The sequence below is a fragment of the Haematobia irritans genome, chromosome 1 (assembly GCF_050003625.1).
Source record: "Haematobia irritans isolate KBUSLIRL chromosome 1, ASM5000362v1, whole genome shotgun sequence".
NCBI classification, from domain to species: domain Eukaryota; kingdom Metazoa; phylum Arthropoda; class Insecta; order Diptera; family Muscidae; genus Haematobia; species Haematobia irritans.
The window spans coordinates 245,399,240-245,419,949 of NC_134397.1; the positions used below are offsets into that span (position 1 = coordinate 245,399,240).

The 20,710-nt window shown below is 30.1% G+C and overlaps 2 protein-coding genes and 3 long non-coding RNA genes across 6 annotated transcripts; 3 read left to right on the forward strand and 2 right to left on the reverse strand.

The window, feature by feature from the left end:
* Window positions 1-3,294: 3,294 nt before the first annotated feature.
* On the forward strand, window positions 3,295-3,693 carry LOC142219599 (uncharacterized). The gene is made up of 2 exons (XR_012717653.1): window positions 3,295-3,442; window positions 3,500-3,693. It is a non-coding gene; the product is annotated as an uncharacterized LOC142219599 (long non-coding RNA).
* A 592-nt stretch (window positions 3,694-4,285) lies between these two features.
* On the forward strand, window positions 4,286-6,143 carry Prim2 (DNA primase subunit 2). Its single transcript, XM_075312753.1, has 2 exons — window positions 4,286-4,779; window positions 4,841-6,143. Exons 1-2 carry the CDS (start codon window positions 4,373-4,375, stop codon window positions 6,063-6,065), a joined length of 1,632 nt encoding a protein of 543 aa, XP_075168868.1. The 5' UTR covers window positions 4,286-4,372; the 3' UTR covers window positions 6,066-6,143.
* Window positions 6,144-10,626: 4,483 nt separating this feature from the next.
* LOC142241080 (putative ATP-dependent RNA helicase DDX43) lies at window positions 10,627-15,263 on the reverse strand. Its single transcript, XM_075312845.1, has 6 exons — window positions 13,967-15,263; window positions 13,753-13,907; window positions 13,463-13,698; window positions 11,484-11,624; window positions 11,319-11,419; window positions 10,627-11,240 (listed from the first exon to the last, which is right to left on the reverse strand). The coding sequence occupies exons 1-6, from the start codon at window positions 15,166-15,168 to the stop codon at window positions 10,922-10,924; spliced, it is 2,154 nt and encodes a 717-aa protein (XP_075168960.1). The 5' UTR covers window positions 15,169-15,263; the 3' UTR covers window positions 10,627-10,921.
* A 1,344-nt stretch (window positions 15,264-16,607) lies between these two features.
* Window positions 16,608-18,252, reverse strand: LOC142241267 (uncharacterized). Its single transcript, XR_012723558.1, has 4 exons — window positions 17,956-18,252; window positions 17,528-17,890; window positions 17,132-17,463; window positions 16,608-17,067 (listed from the first exon to the last, which is right to left on the reverse strand). It is a non-coding gene; the product is annotated as an uncharacterized LOC142241267 (long non-coding RNA).
* A 9-nt stretch (window positions 18,253-18,261) lies between these two features.
* On the forward strand, window positions 18,262-19,739 carry LOC142241166 (uncharacterized). Of its 2 annotated transcripts, XR_012723536.1 has the most exons (5): window positions 18,262-18,386; window positions 18,452-18,570; window positions 18,629-18,814; window positions 18,879-19,210; window positions 19,275-19,739. It is a non-coding gene; the product is annotated as an uncharacterized LOC142241166 (long non-coding RNA). The 2 variants fall into 2 exon arrangements; XR_012723523.1 differs by having other exon boundaries at window positions 18,452-18,814.
* The last annotated feature ends 971 nt before the right edge of the window (window positions 19,740-20,710 follow it).

Consider the following 20,710-nt stretch of genomic DNA (forward strand, 5'->3'; position numbering starts at 1 on the left):
AAAATTTTGTTAAAATTTTCTATAGAAATAAAAATTTGATAAAATTTTCTATATAAAATTTTGTTAAAATTTTCTATAGAAATTAAATGTTGACAAAATTTCCTATAGAAATTAATAGCTATTTTGGTCAACACAATTACAATTCGTACCACCGCAATCACCATGATCATTTACCCAGAGGTGTTTGTCTACAAGATATCCTCAACGAATCGTGAACGACCGTTTTAAATCCTTGAAGACATATTGTGGACACTTCACACAAATCGTTGACGACATTTTCACACAAATGTTGCAAAATTCCAGCATGAAATTCTAAGCGACAATGTGAACGATCATGTCAATGACGACAATATCGCTTACAGTTTCGTCTACTTTGTCGTTAATGATAAGCTGTGAGACACAGTATTCCACGATTTCGTCGAAGACACGGTCATAGACATTTTCGTTGATGACTTAGTAGGAGACAGAAATTCTCGTCGATGACAATAGTAACGACAATTTCTAGCATTTCGTCCTTGACGACTACATAAGGCATTTTTTCCCGCTTTAGTTTTTTGATGATGTAGTTGACTTAATTACACAAAATAAAGTATTTTAAGATCAATGAATATAGTTTTTACTTTTTATACATATTGTTTTTATTTTAATAGAAATCAATATAAATATTTTCGTTACAACAATGAAACTTTACACCAGATGTTTACAAGGTCAAATTCTTTCCGTGTTTCCATTCTGCATCTGAAATATATAGCCACCTTAAATTCTGTTGTGTAGGAAACTACGCAAGACATTGGCAGTGAACATGTCGATAGCGACATTTTCGCTGTTTTCTTTTAGCACTGGATACCCTAAGCCGTGAAGGACTAAAAGAAAACAGAGTACTCGTTTATCCAGGACATCTCCAAAAATATGCAACACTGTCATCAGCTGTTTAAAAACAATCACAGAAAAGAAGTGAAATCTTGCATTTTTAATGTATGAAATGCTCCAATTAGTAATAAATATTTACTGATGCGATTATTTATGACACTATGCCACTTTGAATTACATGTTTTTCCATAAATTAGTCACAATAAAGTGCTATTGTGATTCGATGAAGCGTCACTTTATCAAAACACAATCTGGCAAGATCGGCGCGACTTGCACTGATGAGAAAGAAAACACCCCTAATGTCGACAAACAAATGTATTCTAGACAACATTAAGACCATGTCGATATATATACAGAAGGTATATTATTTACAATATTTTCTTTGAAGACAAATTCTTCGTAGACAGATTTCCCACTGGGTTAGTAGTAGGTCACCCAACTTCCACAATGAAATGTACCAACATTTGAAAACTTACTACGATATTGGTTATAATCAATATTTTAGAAGCGTCAGCGGTTCGTATAATGATTGAAAAACATTTCAATGTGTAAATATATTTTGTCTTTCAAGTCCACCTGTAGAACAGTTACTGGAAATAGCGCCGGTGAAAATTCCGAACAGGGCATTTCAACTCAGATGCAGCAATTTCTCGTAATGTTCGCCAGTTCTTTACCCAAAACCAGCAAATTAGTGGCGATATCGGTAATATCATAGACCTTATAATACATAGATGAGCCATGGGTGTCAAACTATGTTTGACAGTTCCGAAGATTAAGAATAAACGAGAAAAATAAGAGCACGCTTACAATCTCATTCGTTTTCATTTTTGTAGTTTGCCAATTTTACACAAAATTAGAACGTTTATGATGATTTATAAACTTTCATAAATAAATTAATATATTAAAAGTTCATATTTGAACAAAAAATTGTGACCAAAACCGCGAAATACGAAATTTAATTTTGAGCAGCATTGCTCTTTATGTAAAAAACAAATGCGCGAAAATTAATGTTTGGGACTGACTCTTTACGAAAAAATCAAAACGAAATGTCAGTAAATTAATTTTTGGAACTGACACATTTTTTTAAAGAGAAGTGGATCATCTATGTATTATAAGGTCTATGGGTAATATCAAAGCTGCAGTTGACACTTCCCAATAAACACAGGATGAGCGTTTTTCAAATGCAACAACTTTTCAGTTTGAGAGTAAATATAATTTTCAACATAAATTCAACTTGACTTGAAATAGCTCATCTTCAATACATCTTCAAATTGTTTGCGAATTACTTCCAATTTGCCAAAATGTTGACGAAATCTTTGAAAAGGTGTTGGATATAATATGAGAAAACTTTGACAAAACACTACCCTAAAATGCAACGAAAAAACCATGTGGTTTTCAATACTTATTTTTGCAACGAAGTTCGTGGTCAATTGCAAGAAATTAAAAAAATGGAAAATTTTAGACAAATAACCAAATAGTTTATAAAAATAGGTAAGTGAAAAAAAAAAATGAAATAAAACTTTAAGGAAGTCACTAAATGTATATCTCTTTGCAGAAAACTAACATTATGGATTCTACGTTCTTGAAAACATTAAAAAGCTGACCAATGAAAAAATTGTGGACAGTTAACTGGAACTGCTTCAAATAGTTTATAATAATTGGTACGTCAATATGAAAAATTAAATCAACACTTTAGAGAAGTCACTAAATTTCCAGAAACATTACAAGTGCAACCAATTAAAATTGTTAAAAACAACAAATTGTTGAAATCAACAACTTCTGGATGAAAATGTGCATCACATCGTCAGTTTAATTCATATGCTATTAGCAGTTTAAAATTGATATTTTGTGAATTCCTTCTGCTGGAAATCAATTCTAACACGCGGTCCAGTACGTTCCTAATTTCAAATTGCCCGCAGGTTAATAAATTTCAATGCTGTTTTATGACACCAAAAGGAAGGAAATCGAATTATCAATGCAACAGTGTTTACTAATAATGTTTAAGATATTTTAATTTTTTTTGTTCTTATTTGTTGATATGTTTAATAAGATTATTATTTATCAATTGGTATTGTAGTGTATTATGTAGTGTAGTGTATTATTATATATTTTATTTTGATGAAAATGAATAAATTATATAAAATTCATAGAATTTTGGCTTTGAAGTGGGGATATCATTCATACAAATTTAGGTTGAAAAGTATTTGCAAAAATTTTAATTTTGAATTTGACTCGCATCGAAAATTGTTTGACAAATTATTGAACAGCGATGCATTTCAATTTGAGGATAACACTTGAGATATTATTGCTAATGTGTTGAATTTCACTCTTCCCTGCCAGCATTTCAAAGTTTCATTTCAACCTCATCGTTACCACAGACTCGTAAATGTCACTTCAATCATCATGAAAAGGTACATCAAAAAGTACATGCAAGTAATTTGCCATCCCTACTGTAAAAAAAGCCATTTTTTTTTTGTGAAACGCCAAGCGCAACCAGCTTGTTATATTTTAATTAAATAAAAACGAAAATAAAGTTCTGAAAACATAGATTATACGCTTAAAATTGTGAAAGGTATATTGGTGAACAATTTGGTGATTTTCCAAATGGAATAAAGTGATTGTTTTTCAGATATTTTACAGACACGCTGCCTCCATGGAATAAAAACACTGGTTGATAGACGCAGCAACATGTAACTCGCTACTTGTAACTCAACATCATCATTAATGCCAAAAATTATGTTAAATGTAATGTGATAGTGGTATAAATGTTATATTTTTAAGAATTTGTAAATGTTTAATCAAATTAATAAATATCTAAACAAACGTGTTTTACTCGACCACAATGATTCTTTTATAACTATCTTAAAATGCACTTTTTCTGATTGTTTGGAGGGTCCCTTATTGGCGTCGTTCTAAATTGATCTATAAAGGCACCTAATAATTGCACTCATGCGAAACATTTTTGTAGTAACTTGGCGTGGTACAACTTCTCAATAGTGACGGCGCTTTTCCGACGTGTTTTTGATGTCGTATATGATTGTTTTCGACGTAGTGGGGATTCTCAAAAGAGTCCCCAAATTCAAAAAATGTTGGCAGGGTTGATGGTAATGTCTGTTTTTTGTTGAGAACGCGATTTTCTCAACAATTTCTCAACTTGAATATTACCCTAATCGTTTGAAAAAATGTTTGAAAAATTGTTGATATTTAGCATTTTTCAAACGTTTGTGTTTATTGGGTTGTTTTCTTCGCAGAAGAGAACTTTTCGACCTCTTATATTTTTATTCTCTCTGTTTATGCAGCATATTATCACAGTTGGTAACGTTAATTACTATACGTTATATGAGTACATCAATTACTCTACGTTATATGAGTAACCACCTAACAAAAAAAAAACATTTACAGCTGATATTTATTTGGATTGGCAACTCATCCGTATACTTTCCCGCCAGTAAACAAAACGCTGTATTTGCAAATTTTTAAGAGATTGTTCAATAAATTCATCATGGATTTTAGAAGAAAATCTAAAGCACGCGTAGAACGCAAACCAGAATATGAAAATTTGGAACACAATTATAAACACAATGTACTATTATATCGTCTCCCACCGACGGAAGATATAAAAATTCAGGAATTTGAAGATCTTGCATTGGAGCGCTTGAAAGTATTAAGGATAATGGAACAGGCACAAACTAAGGGTTTGCGATTTCTGTCTGACGATTGGAAGGAATACGTACACGATGAATTGTCTCGGGAAGGACTCAAAGGCTATTTACGTCTATGTACGAGTGGAGGCAACACGGCCACCAACAACATTAGTAAGCATGAATTTGAATTGCAAGCTCGTCGACGCGATTATATATCTCATTTTATATTGCGACTGGCCTATTGTCGGACACAGGAATTAAAGAGGTGAGGTAATTTGAATGTTCTCCGTTAGACTTGTGTTCAATTTTTTTGTCTTCTATTATAGTTGGTTTATAGCAAGGGAAATGGAACTGTTCAAATACAAATTCTCCGCCATGACTCCTTCGGAAATAAAACATTTTCTGGATCTACACAATTTAAATTATGTACCGTTAACGCCCGAACAGAAGAATGCCGTTAAGGATGGCCTAATCGAAAGTACTGTGGGTCAAAGTGTGGCGAAAATCGAAATGTTGGATTTCTACAAAGTTCCATTTACCCAGGTCTTGGACTTGGTAAAATCTCGTCGTTGTTACATGAAACATGGTCAGGCATATGTTAACACTCATGATTTCATTTCAATTGTTGGAACCAAACAGTTGGAGGAGATTGAACATGGCCTTAAATCTGCCCAACGTCTGATTCGTGAAGTTGAAACTGATGAAAGACTCTTTGCACTTCTCAAGTCCTTGCATACTTCATACACGGGCAAGGATTACACGGTTGGTAAAGATGTTAAAGTACCAATTGAGTCTATAGATCAATTATCCAAGAAATCATTTCCGCTTTGTATGCGCATGTGTCATGAACATTTGCGTAGCCAACACCATCTCAAATACGATGGTCGTATGCAATATGGGCTTTTTCTTAAGGGTATTGGAGTCACACTGGAGGATGCTATACGATTTTGGCGTGAGGAGTTCACCAAAAAAATGGACCCAGAAAAATTCGTTAAAAGTTATCAATACAACATTGAACATAACTATGGTAAAAAGGGGTCCTTAAAAGATTATGCTCCTTTTTCTTGTGCCAAAATCATACAAGAGAATGTGGTTCAGGGTAGCTCAAATGGTTGTCCCTACAAATATTACGATCAATCGACCTTAAAGCAAAAGCTTGCCGCATGCGGCCTAGGAACGGCTCATATACAAGAAATTGCTGGTTTGGCAGGAAAACATCACTACCAATTGGCTTGTGCGAAATATTTTCAAGTTACCCATGATTCTTCACAGGAGGTTGCTATAAATCATCCCAATCACTATTACCTACAAAGTCAAGAGGTTATGGGTAATCGCACGGAGAAGAAATCTACTGCCGTGCAGCGTAAACATGTGAAGAGTAGCCAGCCGACCCAAGATAATACAATATATATGAATGCTGACGATGATGATGAATTGTGGAATATAGCCGAGGCCACACAAAAGTCGTTCGATAATACACAAAAAGCGTCGTCATCGAAAACTGATGTTGGATGGGAAGATGATCTTGATTTAACCGCCATTGATTGTTAATATTTCCAATAGGCTCTTTTTAATTATAAGAATTGTGTATTACAATAAATTATTAATATAAATCTGTTCTTTAAAAAACTCAACGCAACAAATAGAACGTTTAAGGTGGGTACTAAGTTCGAGTTTATATCCGCTAAAATTAAATCTGCAAAAACACTATAAAATTATATCTTCTTGTTGCAAATTTTATTATAACTTGATGGGGAATGATCCAATACATAAAATTGAAAATGTTAATTTTGGTGAAATGAATTATTAAAGAAAAGTAACCTGAAAATTGACAATTCAGGCCATAATTCCAACTTAATACTGGCCTTTAACTATCAACCAATCATAAACTTTTGTATTTTGTTGTTAATTCTTCGATTTGGCAGGACAATGTTTTCTTCCTTATCACGGTTTGCACTCGTGCCAAAAAATTGATAAATAGCCAAAATTTGAAGAAAATTCTACCAAATAAATATCAATCAAATTTAACAAAATCTTATTTTTTTATCAAAATTTGATTTTCTACAAAATTTGGCAAAATTTTATTTCTCTAGAAAATTTTGTCCAAATTTCTTTTATTTATTTTATTTTATCTCCATTTATTTAAGCAATTCAAAGCCTTTAAAAGACCAATTTAACGAATTACGATGTACTTCTCTAGAAAATTCTTCTATAGACAATTTTGCCAAAATTTTATTTCTATAGAAAATTTTGTCCAAATCTATTTCTATAAACAAATTTGCCAAAATTTTATTTCTATAAAAAATTTTGGCTAATTTTTATTTCTATAAAAAAATTTGCCAAAATTTTATTTTTATGCAAAATTTTACAAAAATTGTATTTTTATAGAATATTTTGCAAACATTTTATTTATTTATTTAATCAACCAACGCCCTTCTGGGCAACATGTTGATAGAATTTCAATCAATAGAGCTCTAGTATTCCAAATAAAAACTTAACCTTATAATTAAAACGAAACTAAAAAAAAACTTAAAATTAAAATCCTAACGCACAACCCTTTATACATAGCAAACAAGAAATTAAAACGCATTGAGTTTGAAATTGTCAGTGAGATGATAAATATTTGCATTATAGAGTAGATAAATAATTTAACAAATTCCTTTTAAATGTAAAAGGAGTAATAGAGAAATTTTTAACATTTTACATTTTATTTTTACAGAAAATTTTGCAGAACTTTTATTTTTATAGAAAAATTTGCAAAACATTAATTTTTATTTAATTTGGTAGATGAATCTACCAAATTATAAAAAAATCTTATTTATTTTTCATCAAAATTTGATTGTCTATAAAATTTGCCATAATTTTAGATCTCTAGAAAATTTTTCTTCTTATCTTATTTTTTTATCAAAATTCGATTTTCTATAAAATTTGGCAAATTTCTCTAGAAAATTTTGTCCAGATTTTATTTATTTTATTTTATCTCCATTTATTTAAGCAATTCAAAGCCTTTAAAAGACCAATTTAACGAATTACAATGTAAATACTTCTCTAGAAAATTTTGTCCAAATTTTATTTCTATAGACAATTTTGCCACAATTTTAGAACTCTAGAAAATTTTTCCAAAATTTTATTTATCTAGAAAATTTTGTCAAAATTTTATTTCTATAGAAAATGTTGCCAAAATGTTAGGTTAAAGTGGCAGCCCGATTAAGATTCAGGCTCACTTAGACTATTCAGTCCATTGTGATAATTATTCTATACAAAATTTTGCAAAAATTTTATTTTTACAGAAAATTTTGCAAAACATTAATTTTTATTGAAAATTTTCCAAAATTGTAGAAATATAAACAATTTTCAAAATTTCATATCTATAGAAAACCTTCTCAACATTTTTTCTATACAAAATTGAAGATGAATCTACCAAATTAAAAAAATCTTATTTTTTTATCAAAATTCGATTTTCTATAAAATTTGGCAAAATTTTATTTCTCTAGAAAATTTTGTCCAGATTTTATTTATTTTATTTTATCTCCATTTATTTAAGCAATTCAAAGCCTTTAAAAGACCAATTTAACGAATTACAATGTAAATACTTCTCTAGAAAATTTAGTCCAAATTTTATTTCTATAGAAAATTTTGCCACAATTTTAGAACTCTAGAAAATTTTTCCAAAATTTTATTTATCTAGAAAATTTTGTCAAAATTTTATTTCTATAGAAAATGTTGCCAAAATTTTACTTCTATAGACAATTTTGCCTAAATTTTATTTCTAAAAAAATTGCACATTTTGCAAAAATTGTATTTCTATACAATTTTGTAAAAATTTTATTTTTACAGAAAATTTTGCAAAAAGTTTATTTTTATAGAAAAATTTGCAAAACATTAATTTTTATTGAAAATTTTCCAAAATTGTAGAAATATAAAAAATTTTCAAAATTTCATATCTATAGAAAACTTTCTCAACATTTTTTCTATACAAAATTGAAGATGAATCCACCAAATTAAAAAAATCTTATTTTTTTTATCAAAATTCGACTTTCTATAAAATTTGGCAAAATTTTATTTCTCTAGAAAATTTTGTCCAGATTTTATTTATTTTATTGTATCTCCATTTTTTTAAGCAATTCAAAGCCTTTAAAAAGACCAATTTAACGAATTACAATGTAAATACTTCTCTAGAAAATTTAGTCAAAATTTTATTTCTATAGACAATTTTGCCAAATTTTTCCAACATTTGGCAAAATTTTATTTCTATACAAAATGTTGCCTAAATTTTACTTCTATAGTCAATTTTGCCAAAATTTTACTTCTATAAAAAAATTTGCAAATTTTGCAAAAATTGTATTTTTATACAAAATTTTGCAAAAATTGTATTTTTACAGAAAATTTTGCAAAACGTTTATTTTTATAGAAAAATTTGAAAACATTAATTTTTATTGAAAATTTTCCAAAGTTGTAGAAATATAAAAAATTTTCAAAATTTCATATCTACAGAAAACTTTCTCAAATTTTTTCTATACAAAATTGAAGATGAATCTACCAAATTAAAAAAATCTTATTTCTTTATCAAAATTCGATTTTCTATAAAATTTGGTAAAATTTTATTTCTCCAGAAAATTTTGTCCAGATTTTATTTGATCTCCATTTATTTAAACAATTCTAAGCCTTTAAGAGACAAATTTAACGAATTACAATGTGTTCTCTAGAAAGTTTAGTCCAAATTTTATTTCAAAAGACAATTTTGCCACAATTTTAGACCTCTAGAAAATTTATCCAAAACTTTATTTATCTAGAAAATTTTGTCAAAATTTTATTTCTATAGAAAATATTGCCAAAATTTTACTTCTATAGACAATTTTGCCAAAATTTTATTTCTATAGAAAATTTTGGCAAAATCTATTTCTATAAAAAATTGCCAAAATTGTATTTCTATAAAAAAATTTTTGCAAATTTTGCAAAAATTGTATTTCTATACAAAATTTTGCAAACATTTTATTTTTACAGAAAATTTTGAGTAGCTTATTGTTTTATTTAATCCAATTAAATGCAATTTTAAAACAAAAGTAAAATAAAAATGTTGTTTAGTTTAAATTCATAAAATCGCATGGAAAATGATTTTCTTTAAATTTGTTTATACAAATCTAAAACTATCAACAGCGAAATTTAGTCCAAATTTTATTTCAAAAGACAATTTTGCCACAATTTTAGACCTCTAGAAAATTTATCCAAAACTTTATTTATCTAGAAAAGTTTGTCAAAATTTTATTTCTATAGAAAATATTGCAAAAATTTTACTTCTATAGACAATTTTGCCAAAATTTTATTTCTATAGAAAATTTTGCCCAAATCTATTTCTATAAAAAATTGCCAAAATTTTATTTCTATAAAAAAATTTTTGCAAATTTTGCAAAAATTGTATTTCTATACAAAATTTTGCAAACATATTATTTTTACAGACAATTTTGAGTAACTTTTATTTTTATAGAAAATTTTGAGTAACTTTTATTTTTATAGAAAATTTTTCAAAATTGTAGATATAAAAAAAATTTATATAGAAAACTTTCTCAAAATGTTATTTCTATACAAAATTGAAGTACCTCTTACGGCCAATTTCATGTAGCTCTGTTAGGTTTTAACTCCCAGTTAACAGAAAGTAAAATCGAAATATCTTCTCTCCGGTTAACTTTAACTGAGAATTTTTCAGCGGTTAAGATCCTAACTGACATATGGAATATATAAGCAAGATGTCAGATATGTCCGTAGTACGGTTTAAAAGTTCGTTAGCTGACGGAGCACTAACGGGGTTTCATGAAAATGGGCGTTAGTTGGAGAGGAATATTTTGCAAAATCTACCAAAACCTTAAGAATTCTACCAATCGAACAAACAGTAAAAAATCTACCATTTTTGTTAGATATCTTCCAACTGTGGCAACTGTGTGCCTTATAGGTGAAAATTGCACACCATGCACTGATGTATTAAACTTTACCATTGAAAGACATCTATCTCATATTTAAAATAAAAAAACAGAATCTGTTTTTTTGATGAAATTAATGAATATGGAATATTGTTTTATTTAATCCAATTAAATGCAATTTTAAAACAAAAGTAAAATAAAAATGTTGTTTAGTTTTAATTCATAAAATCGCATGGAAGATGATTTTCTTTAAATTTGTTTATACAAATCTAAAACTATCAACAGCGAAATGTGTTATTACATACATATTTTTTTTAATAAAAATCACTTTCAGTGTGACTAATGAATATGGAATAGATTTTTTCTATTATGAAATCCAACAAAAAACAAATTAATAAAAATATTTGAGTCAATTCATAAAGTCGTTTGGAATTGAATTTTCCATGTTTTTTAAATAAATGTTTTCATAGTATTTTATACTATCTACGATTATCAGTAACGATCACGGCGACCCCCACCTCCACGTCCGCCATAACTATCACCGCCTCTACCACCTTTCATTCGATTAAATTTATGTGCTTCGTCAGCACGCCGTTCTTTGGCTTTGGCAAAACGTTCAGCCATGGTCCGGAGTTCAGAAGGTATCTTCTGGCCAGCCTCTTCAAGGATGGGAATCAATTCCGATGCCATGGCCCAATCGGATCGAGTTATATAACTAATTGATGTGCCTGTGCGACCAGCGCGTCCTGTACGACCAACTCGATGAACATATTCTTCGATATTTCTGGGAAAATCGAAATTGATGACATGACTAAATAGAGGAATTTAGAAGAAAACAAAGCATAATGTAATGTTTGAATCCATTGGTAGTATACGATTGATTTCTTACGTTATATCTTCAATGTCTAGACCACGTGAGGCAATGTCAGTTGCTATAAGAATTTTTACCTCACCAGATATTATATCAGCAATGGCCTGTTCTCGATCAGACTAAAAAGTATAACATAATTCAATTAAGATAAGAATAACTTTATTTATTTCTAATATAGTTTACCTGATCACGAGATCCATGAATACATTGGCAACGAAAACCATCTAATGTTAAGTCACTAGACAAATCGTCAGCTCGAACTTTCTTGCCACAAAATATGATGACTTTTTCATCATATTCCATATGTTTAACGAAATTCTTTACCTATAAACAGAAAAAAAAATACAATCATATTTAGTTTTAAAATTTTATTTTATTTTCAGTGAAGCTCCGTTACGTCAGCTGTTTGCAACAACTCGCCAGTACCCAATTAATACTTTAGAGGTCTGGTATCCCAAAGTTCTAATATTAACATTTCTGTATACGAAAATCGCCTTTTTCATTTCATTTATTTTTCAATACTTTGTTTGGGTCTTCTTGATAAATATTTTTTTTTTTTTTTGAAAAATAAGACGAATTTTTTATTCGATTATCTGCACTCTTCAGTTCCGACTTTCGATAACTTACAAAATTGGCTCAAACTTACAACTGTGGGTAAAATGTAAAGTGAATTTTAAAATTAAATATTACTTAGCTAGCTTTTTATTTCTACGTGGTTCTGGGACAAATTTCATATCTATGCTTGTGTTTACCAAACTAGGGAAATTTGTGGAACGACATTGGTTGCAATGTCGTTTCACAACCACATTAGTCGCCCGATATGGGTTCTTGCGACTACTCGCAAAACTCTATAGTTCAAAGTGGAGAACGCGATGGAGAATATAAAATCTGAATCAGATAAGGGGCTGATGGTATAGAGAATTTGATTGGTATCACGGTTGACATTCGTAACACATATAGTCTACCAAAATTTGAAGAAAATTTTACCAAAAATCTAGCAAATTAAAAAAAAAACATATTTTGAAGATTTTTATCAAACTGAATATTTTTTTCCCCATCTAAAAATGAAATGTTTTATTATTTTATTCTAGAAATTTATTTCAGTATTTGCTATAATATTGCATATGTATATGATTTCTCCAATTATCAATAATTTTTTTGTGTGTATAAATATTCTTTGAATTATAAATGTGTTGAATATTAAATGTTTTAACGATTTAGCTTGCACCAACAAGAGAAAGTTAATACATCTTCAAAAAGGGAGAACATACTCCAGATGGACTTTGTCGAATGGATCAATACGAAAATTAAAATGTTTAAATATATTGAATATTTAGAAATATTTGTAGAAATTTTATTTCTATAGAAAATTTTGCCAAAATTTTATTTCTATAGAAAATTTTGCCAAAATTTTATTTCTATAGAAAATTTTGTCAAAATTTTATTTCTATAGAAAATTTTGTCAAAATTTTATATCTATAGAAAATTTTGTCAAAATTTTATTTCTATAGAAAATTTTGTCAAAATTTTATTTCTATAGAAAATTTTGTCAAAATTTTATTTCTATAGAAAATTTTATTTCTATAGAAAATTTTGTCAAAATTTTATTTCTATAGAAAATTTTGTAAAAATTTTATTTCTATAGAAAATTTTGTCAAAATTTTATTTCTATAGAAAATTTTGTCAAAATTTTATTTCTATAGAAAATTTTGTCAAAATTTTATTTGTATAGAAAATTTTGTCAAAATTTGTCCAAAATTTATTTCTATAGAAAATATTGCCAACATTTTATTTCTATAGAAAATTTTGCCAACATTTTATTTCTATAGAAAATTTTGCCAAAATTTTATTTCTATAGAAAATTTTGCCAAAACTATTTCTTTAGGAAATTCAAAATTTTATTAAAAATTTTTTCAGATGAATATTTTGCAAAATCTACCTAAGCATGAAGAATTCTGCCAATCTACCAACTGTGGCAACCGTGGTTAAGAACCGACTCCAAAATGTTGACTTTGTAATAATGGCAAATTCAATTTTTTAATTCCTTTTTGTAATCCTGAATGTGTTCAAGTGTTTTATACACAGGATTTATCATGGCCGGAGATTGAACATAAAAAGCGTCTTAAGCATATAAAGAAAAAATTGACTTATTCATTGCTTACCAAATAGAATTTCTCATCTTCTTCGACGATTTCGATTTTTTGTTCGACCGTATGTGTTGCCGCCAAATCCAATGATCCAACACACACCTGTATGGGATTGTTCATATAACTTTCGGCCAAACGTCGAACTCCGGGAGGCCAAGTGGCACTTGTCATTACAGTTTGCCTATCGGGTCGTATATCCAACAATATCTTACGAATTTGGGGTTCAAACCCCATATCCAACATACGATCAGCTAAGGAGAATTGGTTATAGATATTTTGTTTAGTTAAACCTAATAATTGCTTACCTTCATCTAAAACTAGATAAGTAATCGTTGCTACATCAATAACATTCGCCTGTATAAGATCATTCAAACGACCAGGTGTGCAGATAATAATTTCAACACCACCTTCAACACATCCAATCTGTTCTCGGCGATTGCCTCCTCCATAAATACAAACCCTATTTTAGATAATGGAAACAATTTAATACATATTTAGCAATGGCAACGATATACTCACGCTCTCATATTCCTAAACGAATATTTGTTGACTTCTTTTTCAATTTGCAATGCCAATTCTCGCGTGGGTGCCATGACAAGTACATTAGGGCCACCACGCTGTGACCGAGGTATACTTTGATACTCCGTATGTATCATAGCGGGTAATAAAAAGGCTAATGTTTTACCAGTTCCCGTTTGGGCTATACCAATGAGATCTTCCCCTTTTAATAAAACTGGCCATGCTTGGGCCTGTATGGGCGATGGCTTTTGGAAATCTTGCTTTTGTATTTCAGCCAATAGATCCGGATATGGTGCAAAACAATGTTCAAATTTTGTAACTGGATTTGGAATGTCATCGTTACCTTCCTTGGCGAATACTCTGCTTACAGTTGTGTTATTATTCATTTGGCGAATTCTTTCCGCTTCATCCGCAGGCATATTTGCGATTTCTGGCGGTTCGTCGTAAAAATCCTTCTTCAATGGTGGACACTTGGCCCACCTCTTTTTTCGTTCAATTTCCGCTTTTTTGTTTAACATATCCCAATCAATGACACTGTCATTATTTACTCCAGAGTCACTATCATAGGTATCATTTTTTACTGCTGGGCTGGAGTACTTATTACTATTTCCACCATAGAAGTCATTGTCTTTACGAGATCCTTCGTGGAAATCATTATTTCTTTTCGATGATCCTCCGTTGTAGTCATTATTTCTTCTTGAACCGTCATAGTCATTATTTCTTCTTGAACCGTCATAGTCATTATTTCTTCTGGAACTTTCATAGCCATTATTTCTCCTGGAACCATCATTGTAATCGTTGTTCCTTCGTGAACTGTCATTGTTTCGTCTGTGATAACCATCACGATCTCTTTCACTACCACCTCCACCGCGATTATCAGAATCAGACATTTTACTTTTAATCTGATCTATGGCATCCTCGACATCTGCATTTTTGTTGCCCGACACAGTCACTGTTCCCTTCCGCTTGTCAAGTTCTACGCGTACATTGTAATCTGACTCTAGTTTTTGTATGTTGCTTCCACCTCTCCCAATGATGCGTCCTACATATCTGTCCGGTAAATCGATAGTATTTTGGAAATCATACCTACGAGAGGACGATGATGAATGTTTGCGTTCATGATCACCTCCCCGGGAATTGGAACTGTAACTTTGTGCCTTTGAACCACATGGCTGGTCATTATCATCTTCCCAATCAGACATTGTAATTTGAGACAATTTTGCAAATCACACCTTTAACGACGACGCCAGCATTTATTGAAATGCTTCATAGAACGAACGGTAAATTCTTGTAAATCACCAGAAACAACAGTGTTGCCAACTCCCCAAGGCCGAAACACACCATAAATATATTGTATATATTCTAACATACCACCTCCAACCAAAATCGAAAATTAAATGCTCTACTCAAAAAAAAAAAAAAAAACAAAACAAAACAAACAAAACTTCCGAAGATGTATTATAGAACGTTTGTGTATTGAAGTTGTAATTTTATGAAGTTATGAACCGCTATTCAAGTATACCCCATGATCAGTTTTAACGCTTTCATCCAATTCAGTTTGATCAGTAATGTCTTTCAAAATATTAATATATGGAAGGAGTCTATTGCTTATTTCAGTTGTTTGTGCTTTTGTGGATTTAATACAAAGGTTTTTAATGACATCTTTATCAAGTTCCAAAATTCATTTCTACAGAATACTCTCAATAACAATATTAATTAAAAATAATCCATACCACCTTCATAACAATCAAATTCTATATTTGACAATAAAGTTCAGTTTCTTAAGCTCCTGAAAGTCTAATCCTAATTTTTGTACTAATTAAACGTTATACAATTCAAAACGAAAAAGCCCCAAAAGCACTAAATGAAAATGCCAGAAATTATTTGGAGATTTTTTTAAAAAGGCACCAAAAAGGCAATTTGGTGCTTTTTAGAAATCAAAAAGCACTACATTTAGTGCTAAAAGCACAAAATTGGCATCACTGAGAAACAAGTAGCATTAAGAGTTGCCACTTCTCAAAAAAATGTCATGGTACGTTTAGACCTAGGGGATTTCATAAAAAACGGGTATCATTGCCCAATAAACACAGGATGAGCGTTTTTCAAATGCAACACCTCTTCAGTTTGAGGGTAAATATCATTTTCAACATAAATTCAACTTGACTTGAAAAAGCTCATCTTCAATTCATCTTCAAATTGTTTACGAATTACAACCAATTTGGCAAAATGTTGACGAAAACTTTGAAAATGTGTTGAAGATAATTGGAGAAAACTTTGACAAAACACTACCCTGAAATGCAACGAAAAAACCACATCCCAATAAACACAAACGTTTGAAAAATACTAAAATTCAATAATTTTTCAAACATTTTTTCAAAGGATTAGGGTAATATTCAAGTTGAGATATTGTTGAGAAAATCGCGTTCTCAACAAAAAACAGACATTACCCTCAACAGTAAAATTCAACACAATAGCAATAATTTCTCAATTGTAATCCTCAAATTGAAATGCATCGCTACTCAATAATTTCTCAAACAGTTTTCAATGTGAGAAAAATAAAAAACTAGCATTGTTGCGAATACTTTCAAACCACAATTTGTATGAAAGTCAATCCTAGTTCTAACTGAAAGTCAATACTAAATTTCTAGGGATTTTGTAAATTTTATTATTTTTTCGTTAACAAATATAATAATCTTAAAAATAACATTAATAATATATGAAAATAATAATATTATACCAATCAAAATGTAATTATCTTATTAAACGTATTAATAAATAAAACTATGAATTCCATTTCCTCCATAATGTTGGTGTCATTAATATGCTGGCAATTTGAAATAATTACTATCGAGGAACTTGCTGGCTTGTGTGTTAGAATAGATTCCAGCAAGAGGAAATCACAAAATATCAAACTGATGACGGGATGTAAATTGATGTAATGCACATTTTCATCCAGAAGTTCTTGATATAGGAATTGTTGCACTTTGTTTTAATTGGTTGCACTTTGTAAGTTTTCTGAAAACTTTTCTTTGTTGTTTCCTTCATCGGTTTTTCATCGGCCAACATCTTCCAAGAATATACCATTCAATGATTTTAGTTTTCTGCAAAACAATCGAGTTTTGTGATTTCCATTATGTTTTCATTTCACTTTTTATTTTGACTTACCAATTTGTATTTCTTCCAACTGACCACGTACTTCGTGATTTCCTCAAGAACGTTGGTGTTACAAAATTGTTGTTATTAAAATACTGGCAATTTTCAGGAACTTGATGACCAGATAATTGGAATAAATTTCCAGCAATTTCAATTCACAAAATAACAAATTAAACCGATGATGCACATTTTCATCCAGAAGTTCTTGATATAGGAATTGTTGCACTTTGTTTTAGTTGGTTGCACTTTGTAAGTTTTCTGAAAACTTGTCTTTGTTGTTTCCTTCATCGGTTTTTCATCGGCCAACATCTTCCAAGAATATACCATTCAATGATTTTAGTTTTCTGCAAAACAATCGAGTTTTGTGATTTCCATTATGTTTTCATTTCACTTTTTATTTTGACTTACCAATTTGTATTTCTTCCAACTGACCAGGTACTTCGTGATTTCCTCAAGAACGTTGGTATTACAAAATTGTTGTTATTAAAATACTGGCAATTTTCAGGAACTTGATGGCCAGATAATTGGAATAAATTTCCAGCAATTTCAATTCACAAAATAACAAATTAAACCGATGATGCGATATAAATTAAACTATCGATGTGATGCGAATTATCATCCAGTAGTTGTTGATAAGGAAAAGCATAAATACCAAGTTTTTTGGTTGCACTTTGATTTATGGAAACTTTCTCTTCTCGATAAGCCACTACCATTTTTCATCGGCCAGCCTCTTAATGTGTCCAAGAATCAGCATCCAAATATTTTAGTTGTCTGCAAAGAGATTTGAGTTTAGTGACTTCCTTAAAGTTTTCATTTCGTGTTTTAGTTTTACTTACCAATTATTATAAGCAATTTCAATTGATTATTAAAAAATTTCCACATTTTTGTATTTCTTCCACGAACTTTGTTGTCCAAAGTAGTATTGAAAACCATGTGGTTTTTTCGTTGCATTTCAGGGTAGTGTTTTGTCAAAGTTTTCTCCAATTATCTTCAACACATTTTCAAAGTTTTCGTCAACATTTTGCCAAATTGGTTGTAATTCGTAAACAATTTGAAGATGAATTGAAGATGAGCTTTTTCAAGTCAAGTTGAATTTATGTTGAAAATGATATTTACCCTCAAACTGAAGAGGTGTTGCATTTGAAAAACGCTCATCCTGTGTTTATTGGGATGGTTTTCAATACTACTTTGGACAACAAAGTTCGTGGAAGAAATACAAAAATGTGGAAATTTTTTAATAATCAATTGAAATTGCTTATAATAATTGGTAAGTAAAACTAAAACACGAAATGAAAACTTTAAGGAAGTCACTAAACTCAAATCTCTTTGCAGACAACTAAAATATTTGGATGCTGATTCTTGGACACATTAAGAGGCTGGCCGATGAAAAATGGTAGTGGCTTATCGAGAAGAGAAAGTTTCCATAAATCAAAGTGCAACCAAAAAACTTGGTATTTATGCTTTTCCTTATCAACAACTACTGGATGATAATTCGCATCACATCGATAGTTTAATTTATATCGCATCATCGGTTTAATTTGTTATTTTGTGAATTGAAATTGCTGGAAATTTATTCCAATTATCTGGCCATCAAGTTCCTGAAAATTGCCAGTATTTTAATAACAACAATTTTGTAATACCAACGTTCTTGAGGAAATCACGAAGTACCTGGTCAGTTGGAAGAAATACAAATTGGTAAGTCAAAATAAAAAGTGAAATGAAAACATAATGGAAATCACAAAACTCGATTGTTTTGCAGAAAACTAAAATCATTGAATGGTATATTCTTGGAAGATGTTGGCCGATGAAAAACCGATGAAGGAAACAACAAAGACAAGTTTTCAGAAAACTTACAAAGTGCAACCAACTAAAACAAAGTGCAACAATTCCTATATCAAGAACTTCTGGATGAAAATGTGCATCATCGGTTTAATTTGTTATTTTGTGAATTGAAATTGCTGGAAATTTATTCCAATTATCTGGTCATCAAGTTCCTGAAAATTGCCAGTATTTTAATAACAACAATTTTGTAACACCAACGTTCTTGAGGAAATCACGAAGTACGTGGTCAGTTGGAAGAAATACAAATTGGTAAGTCAAAATAAAAAGTGAAATGAAAACATAATGGAAATCACAAAACTCGATTGTTTTGCAGAAAACTAAAATCATTGAATGGTATATTCTTGGAAGATGTTGGCCGATGAAAAACCGATGAAGGAAACAACAAAGAAAAAGTTTTCAGAAAACTTACAAAGTGCAACCAATTAAAACAAAGTGCAACAATTCCTATATCAAGAACTTCTGGATGAAAATGTGCATTACATCAATTTACATCCCGTCATCAGTTTGATATTTTGTGATTTCCTCTTGCTGGAATCTATTCTAACACACAAGCCAGCAAGTTCCTCGATAGTAATTATTTCAAATTGCCAGCATATTAATGACACCAACATTATGGAGGAAATGGAATTCATAGTTTTATTTATTAATACGTTTAATAAGATAATTACATTTTGATTGGTATAATATTATTATTTTCATATATTATTAATGTTATTTTTAAGATTATTATATTTGTTAACGAAAAAATAATAAAATTTACAAAATCCCTAGAAATTTAGTATTGACTTTCAGTTAGAACTAGGATTGACTTTCATACAAATTGTGGTTTGAAAGTATTCGCAACAATGCTAGTTTTTTATTTTTCTCACATTGAAAACTGTTTGAGAAATTATTGAGTAGCGATGCATTTCAATTTGAGGATTACAATTGAGAAATTATTGCTATTGTGTTGAATTTTACTGTTGAGGGTAATGTCTGTTTTTTGTTGAGAACGCGATTTTCTCAACAATATCTCAACTTGAATATTACCCTAATCCTTTGAAAAAATGTTTGAAAAATTATTGAATTTTAGTATTTTTCAAACGTTTGTGTTTATTGGGTGGTTGCAATAGAATATGAGTGGCCTCTTACATGGACTCGAGTTAGGGGCTCGCAATTAGCCATGGCGTTCTGCATCATATGATGGGCCAAGTAGAAACCGTTTCATTGACGGAACTACACAAAAGAAAAAAAATATGAGTGGGTTTTATCATAGGCCAAGACAAATATATGCCACGTAAGTCCATTCACAGCGCTGTAATTTGTTTGCACACCGTAGATGACATTTTTCGTCAGCAAATTAGTGATTTTTAATTTGTATTTAATTTTGCCGGAAATTCTCGTTCTACAAGAAATTAAATCACATGATTACGCAATTGAATGCGCACGGAAAATAAACAAAATATTTGTGAATCAGCATGAAACATCTATACATTTCTTTGTCTAGTGCTACCTTCTTTAGAGTATACACATAACTACAGCAATAGGTGATCACTTTATTAAAAGTATTCTTTATGGGAAGCCCAAAATAAAGGGTGATACGGTCAAAATTTGGTCAAGGGAAAACGCGTGTAAATCGGTGAAATCGTTTATTTAAAAAATCAAATTAAATTTCTTTTTCAAGTTCAATTAGTATAAAATACAGGAAAAATATTCAGTTAGGCTTTCGCTTTTCCAAAACCGAATTGCCGGGCCTCACGCTTGACACCT